At 42.9% G+C, this 7,139-nt stretch overlaps 1 protein-coding gene across 1 annotated transcript; it reads right to left on the bottom strand.

The window, feature by feature from the left end:
• Positions 1 to 1,529: 1,529 nt before the first annotated feature.
• On the bottom strand, positions 1,530 to 4,318 carry LOC147725075 (uncharacterized). The gene is made up of 2 exons (XM_086967102.1): positions 3,984 to 4,318; positions 1,530 to 3,035 (listed from the first exon to the last, which is right to left on the bottom strand). The coding sequence occupies exons 1-2, from the start codon at positions 4,308 to 4,310 to the stop codon at positions 2,211 to 2,213; spliced, it is 1,152 nt and encodes a 383-aa protein (XP_086823228.1). The 5' UTR covers positions 4,311 to 4,318; the 3' UTR covers positions 1,530 to 2,210.
• Between the last annotated feature and the right edge of the window lie 2,821 nt (positions 4,319 to 7,139).

Genomic DNA, 7,139 nt, shown 5'->3' with positions numbered 1-7,139 from the left:
TGAAGCAGGCGTAAGATTTTGACGCATTAGCGGCCAAGAAATGGCGCAGTGAAATATTATAGATTTCACTGCATCACTTCCATGACCCTTTCTTGCGTCAAAACGCCCCCCTTGCATACATTAAACCTGGCGCAGGTATAATGTGGCGCAGGGGTTTACAAAGTGACGCATCTACCTAGATACGTCACTTTGTAAATATGGCGCAACAAGGCGCATTTTTTACGCCACTGGTGCATCACAAAAAGTGACGCACTGGCGGCGTGAAAGTGACGCACAGCCTCATAAATGAGGTCCCTGGGATTTTCCAGGTAGAGGCCTCAATAGGTAAGGCAAGCCATCTCAGATGTGCATATGGATTCCAGAGGTCGGCCTTTGGGAGAAGCAAGAACAGGACTTTGTGGTGGAACCCCTTGGAATTGGAGACGTCTCGAGCATCAACGTTGAAGATAGTTTTGAGAGGGCCAAGAATTGATTAGTGAAAACTAGTAAGTGCACTTCCATAGTCAATGAAAGAAATAGCCATAGTCATATTATTATTATCATAGCTTTTCAGAGGCCAATTTTAGATCAGCTTTAGACGGAAACAGGGTTCTCCGGCATCCCACATTTTCCAGGTCACTGCTGTTTTTTTCATCATCTGTCCTGGCTGATTTTACTAAATTCAGTCATGTCCTAGTATTTAGAGCCAGGCAGCTGAATAGATAGGAAGCCAAGCTGTTATGTGTTCCAAAGAAAGAGTAGTTACCCTGCTAGTCAGAAAGCAATTTGATTAACACAGATGATACTATTTGTAAATGTTGCAGTTCATTTATTTCCCTTAGTACCTCATTGAATTTGTTTTCTATGTTCGTGAGTATTGCGTTAAATCATTCTGCGCCTCTTGGTGGATGTGAAATTTTAGTCCTACTTCTATGTTTGTGAAATGTCCCAGTTTTTGTTTTTCAAAATCTGATCACCCCTAGAATGATGATATGATATGAATTTTAATGTAGTTAATAAAACCTTAACAATTGTTAGCATAGATTAAAGAGTACAATAAAATATATTTGTACTTTTAAAACAACATTTCACATTTTAAACTTTGCACCCTCAGTAATTACAATCAATTGTATTCATATACATCCAATAAAGTTTGAAACCTGAACAATAATATTTCTTAATAATTAAAAAAAAATGTTCACGTTCTACAGTATACACCCTTGATCCTCTTGTTGGAAAATGATCCTGTGTAATGATCCTGATTCTAAGTAATAAACCCTATATCGTCTTTAGAAAAGTCAAAATAAACTTCAATCGTGATTCGCAGTGATCTAAAACTTGATCCACAATTAATTTAGTTTCCAAATTCAGCAAAACACATTTTACTTTATGAAAAAAATTCATAGCAATAGGATAATATAATGATTGGATAAATTAACTGATCATTTGTTCCGCTGTAAACATAAGACCTCTGGAAACAAGATTCACTGTAGTATAATTTTTTTTTATTTTTTTCCCGAACATTAAAACCATAATGTTACACCTTCATTTTAAAGGATATTATCAGTGCTCATATTGAATTTCGTTTTTCAAAGCTTGGTCGTGAAGGTTGAGAAATTTTATCAGGTCGCAGTTCATTTGAGGACCCTACATTGAAATTATTCACGCCTCGAATTAGTTGGAGTTGATAGTGTGAGCTCTTCTGGTTCTACTGTCAGCATTGGCTTAATTCCAGAGTCTTCTCCTGTTTTCTGAAGGACCTGCTCCGGTGTCTGTTGGCTGAACTCTGGAGGGTAGATTTATCTCTGCTGTTCAGGCAGATTTTTTTTTAACATATTGGATTAACAAAACTCTCAATCCTGCCCCCTTAACCATGATGATTGTGTACACGGCTTCCTCCAAAGATCATGGGGGTGGATCGGTCACTGTAGATCGGGTGGATGAACCATCACCACCCTTCGAGACTGAGCCCCGAGAGTTGGTGGATCCAATGGTGGAGATGAGACGTTTGTCATGGACGAAGACCTAAACGGGGCGGTTAAACGGTCACAGAGGAGTGGGTGAAATAACTGGCTGCATAATTTGTTGTAGTTTGTCTTTGGGATTTTTGGAAGTTAGTTATTGATTTTTCTATGGTTAGATAATGGCTGACTTGTGGCTGCGTGGTATGACACATACATTCTTGCTGGGACATTCCACTAATGGAAGAGCCATGAATCCATGCCGCTGTGCTACGACAGGATGCTTTGGGGGTGCATCTCACTTAGGTTCTGGACACTACCAACAGAGTGGATGTCATCACTAAGGCTAAGGTCCACTTCTATTTCAGATTCCACAGTCCAGCCATAGTTCCTTTTAGCCTGACAATATCGGTTGACTGTTACCCTGATCCTAGCTCTACGCACAAGGCTTTCCATGAATGCTCTGCGAATATATCTCTCTGGAACACACTCCTCCACAGGGAACAGCACCTGAGTGATGGACGAGCTATGGCCCGGCGGCCGACGCCCATTGATCTGAATCTGGTAGTTGTAATAGCGGATTCCCCCAGAGTTCACAAACCCTTGTAGGTCGAGGCGCAGGTGACTCGTCCGTATGATATTGGATGTCGGCAGGGTTCGTAGGCAACCATTGTCCCAACGAGCAACCACCTGGAAAGCTGCCTCATCATAGAAACTCCCTCCGTCAGCCAAATCTGTGGTGGGTTCAGCATGGTACTGGGTCCGAACCCTGTTGCCTTGATCAATTCTCTCACAAACAATCTCATTAGATGGATTTGCCATTAATTGCCGTCCCACGGGCTCCAACCTGCATTCGTTGTCTCTTACAAATCCGCAGTAGTCCCAGGAACCCCCACTGTAGCACCAGTAATAGTTGTACCCATGCGTGCCGCAGGGGTGGTCCGCATTACACAGTGCATTCCTACATGTGACATCTGAGAGTGGGGAGCAGTAGTCCCACCCTGATGTAGTGTGGCACCAGAAGTAACTTGTTTTTCCAGCTTTGCCGCACTCATCCTGACAGATGCTGTGATAATAGGAAAACCAAAAATGTGCCTATGCCTCCAATTCGCAATAATGCAAACACTGAATGTGTGAAGATAAACCATAAATTTATTAGTTTATCTCGACAAAACTTTTTGTCATTGAATCAATACTCTTGTTACAGCCCAGATCCGCCTGACCTAAAGTGCTATTTTCAAAATAGAAGCCACACAGGCTACTACCCTCAAGGTATGCCGCACTTCACTGCGGTTTATTTTGCATTTGAATAATATGGCGTTTGTATGTAGTTTGCTTAAACAAACTCTTCATTTTTTAATTCTTTTTGAAAAACAGTTCCCATGGACTAGACTCCCGCCCTGATGAAAATCCTGTAAATTACTGGCAGGATTGGAAACGCGTCGGCATTTGACTTCAGGCACTTGACATTTGAATTCAGATATTTGTCTCCACACCAATGGCTCTTGATAGTCATATATCTAAAATGGGCTTACTGTGATCATTTACACAAACGAATTCAGTTCATGAGCTAGGAGGTGTTGTGTTTGAAATATTCACCCCTGCTCTCATACGTTCGTGTACTTATGATTTTCAAACTGTGATGTGTTTACCTGTTTTTTGAAAAGTTTCTTTTGATTTATTAATGTCCATGAATGTACGATTTAGTGCAATGTTTTTGCTTTAAACTTTTTCACTGTAAATATATACACATTGTTTTGATTGATCTCCATATGGCTAGAAATGAAGTTGATGGTTTTCTCTTTGTCTGCTCCTTAAAAAAGTGAATTTTGCAACTTACGTATTGATTCAATGACAAAAAGTTTTGTCGAGATAAACTAATAAATTTATGGTTTATCTTCACACATTCAGTGTTTGCATTATTGCGAATTGGAGGCATAGGCACATTTTTGGTTTTCTCTAGTTCAGGCCCTGCCTACCCTCCCTCCCATTGGGCCTAGCCACCATTGTTGGTTAGTGATAATAGGAAGTCACCAGGGATACCACTTTCATCTCAACTCGCCCACAGTAGCCCCAGCTTCCACCTTCTGTGTAACACCAGGAGTAGGAGTAGCCATGGCGTCCACAGGGATGGTCGGCTTTGCACCGCCTGCCGTAATAGTCGCGGTTGGCTGCGGGTGAACAGTAGTCCGACCCACCCCGTGTATTGCACCAGTAGTATGAGGCTCCTTGTCTGCAGTCCTGGCACTGGTCGTCATAATAGGAGGAAAAATGGTCATAGTCCACTCCATGGACTCCAGCTTCTGGCAGTTTCAGGCAAAACATTGCAGCCAATGACAGACAGAGCACGTCATCGAGTCGACACCGCATCCTGCAGAGACTGTAACAGAGAAAGAGTAAAAAGACTTATTTATTTTAAATGCATGTTATTCTTTTTAGGTCAGCAGTATAAAGCACAATGTAACATATGGCTCATGGACACGACCAAGCTGTATTAAATACACAGAATCAGGCTTCTGTGTTATGGAGTGATGCCTGATGATTACTCTAAAGCGCTGCCGGCCATTCCTTGGTTGTAGGCACTGAGCTGTGTTCATGCTCACAATTACCAATAAAGGTTTTGAAAATTTTAAAAACAAAATGCACAGAATCAGGCATACTTTGTGCTGTTATTCCATAGTTCACTCATATAACAATCGTATGCACATATTTTTTGACTATTAATTGTCTCCATATCCAGGGACAATATATCATCAACAGGTAAGTGGACATAGAGAAGTATAGATTTAGTATTCCTAACACCACATCTACATACCTTAAAGATATATATATATTGCCAAGGTGCATACGTAGGGAGCTAGGTATAGAAAGTCCAGGTTTGCTTAGCTCTCGATATTGTGGTTTCGCTATTTAGGGAGCACACCAGCGAAATCAACTAACATCAGAATATTCAGTCTCAGCCAATGTTTGTACCATGTACTCTCTGAATGGTCCCCAAATGTCCCTGGGCGTAGCGCTTCAGGGTTCAGGAAGGACTTCAAGACCTGGCTCTTCGACTGATCCAGAGCTGCCCCCCTCCCCTCCCCCACAGCACCTTGAGACCCTTACGGGTGAGTAGGGCGCTATATAAACTCCTGATTGATTGATTGATTGATATACACACCTCCCCTTTATTGTTGTAATATATAGCATCTTTATGCCAGTGTCGCAGTTTAGGACTGGCACCCTTCCGCCTTGCACTCGCTGTCCTGCGACAGGCTAGCACCAGCAGTAGCACAACTAACGTCCTAGTGCCATAAGGGATGTCGGCGACATAGCCCGACAGTAGTGGTAACAGCATGCAGCTCAGGTGGCTGGTGGTGATTTCATTGATCTTTGGGTAACTGTGCACATCCCAAGGGTGTGCAGTCAATCTTGAGAAACAAGGATTATAAACAGGGGGGGTGATAGAAAGGCAAGAACATATACAAATGTTTTTATGTTTAAAAATCTTAATTTTTCAAGGGGGATCTATATCCATGTTGAAAACAATAAGGATATTGGAAGAAAAATATGTTTCAGTACTTATTATTGGGCAATATTAGTTTGTTCTAAATAATCATGTGAGAATGCAAAGGCATAAGTAAATAAACTGAGCAGAGACTGTATAAAATAACACTAAAATTATAACAAAAATATATTCATATCACAATTGAACACGTTGTAACTGGTGATACCTATGAAATAGTGTTTTAGGTTTTGTCTATAAAAGGAATGGTGAGTGGGAGAAGACAGGGCGGGCGATGGCAAGGCATTCCTAAAATGAAATATAATATGAATGATAAATGACGCACCAAGACTTTGTGGGGATCTAGAGCCCCCTTGAGACCCGCTACCTCTGCTACTGATGTGAGAGACCCCAGGAAACAGCTCCCCACATGCCCAGAGGTGCGAATTACGAGTGCCTGCATGGGGGCGGAGCTGCCCTCCAGCGAGCGCCTAAAGCACTTCCGGCTTCCCCGCTGTGCGGATGCGCTTGGGCCAAGGTTGGGCCTGTCCTCTGCCCGTCATTGCCAGGAAGAGGCAGTTGAGGGTACATGTCCCATGGACATCTCACATGGCTCTTTAACTACTTGGAAGCCCTGCTTGTAGTCTACCGGAGAGTCCAATACAAAGGCACTGTCATATGAAGGTGTTTTTGGAGTTTTCCTTCAATTTGTGGCATTCTACGTTGCTGGGGCCAACACTGAGAAGTAGCAGAGCCGGGCCAAAAATGTTGTCAGGCTACACCTTGGATGGGTTCGTTAAGAGAGCAGTGGGCCTAGTTAATAATGAACGGCGGCTTCACTAACTCCTTCCTACACCGTGTCTGTACTTCGCGAAAGCAGGACCCCGATCAGTCGAAAGCTAGCGTACTCTCTAGGAGAAGATCCATCTAGCTCCCCTTCGAAAGTTGAGTCGAGCCACGCTTATGGTGTGGGTGGCCACCGATCCGACCAGACAGAAGGGTTAGCGAACACAGTGAACACACAGAGCCTCCCATTGGGTCAGGGAGGCCCTGCAACACTTAAAGGCCCAGGGAACAAAACGACATGAGCGGCTCCAACCCTCAAATCTAAACAAGCATTACGAGAGTTTAAGCTATTGGCATTGTTAATAACAATGCCTTTTATTTATCTGTTGTTTTTTAAACAGATAAATAAAAGGCATTGTCATTTACAATGCCAATAGCTTAAACTCTCGCAAATGAGAGACCTATTGCATTGCAAATGCGTTTGGTGCCCTTGCTATAACATTTTTTTAAAAGCAGTAGGAGAAAAGCATGTGGACAAAGCTATTTGAGAAAATAGTGCTTGGAGGCTGTAATTAAAGCGTACCGAGTAACTACACATATAACATTGGGAGTCCCCTTGTGAGGTTACAAAATGAGACAAGACGGTACTAAGGAGGGACTACTAAGCCTATTGACCAACGAAGAGCCACAGTTTACAGTGGACAGTGACACAAGCCAATGAAAAATGTGATCGGACAGTGGGCGGAGCCTCAAGTCTCTACTGGAATACAGCATGCCTATCAGAGCAGCGCATGCGCCGCTCAGGCTCGACCTAAAATCGATGTCCTGCGAACACAAGGAAGACGGGGGCTCTGGGAGGGTGAACCCTCGCTCAAGATGTCAGAAGGATCCCAAGACCGGTGCGATAAACTGTCTGCATTAATAAA

Source organism: Lissotriton vulgaris, chromosome 4_1 (assembly GCF_964263255.1).
Source record: "Lissotriton vulgaris chromosome 4_1, aLisVul1.2, whole genome shotgun sequence".
NCBI lineage: Eukaryota > Metazoa > Chordata > Amphibia > Caudata > Salamandridae > Lissotriton > Lissotriton vulgaris.
Note: the sequence above shows the minus strand (reverse complement) of the source record. Positions and strands in the feature narration are given on the sequence as shown.

Excerpts from the sequence above, each read along its gene's own strand:
- LOC147725075 (XM_086967102.1), bottom strand. The coding sequence starts at position 4,310 with ATGCGGTGTCGACTCGATGACGTGCTCTGTCTGTCATTGGCTGCAATG. Across the intron at positions 3,036-3,983 it reads GGCGAGTTGAGATGAAAGTG|GCACATTTTTGGTTTTCCTA; the intron begins GTATCCCTGGTG and ends TTGGAGGCATAG.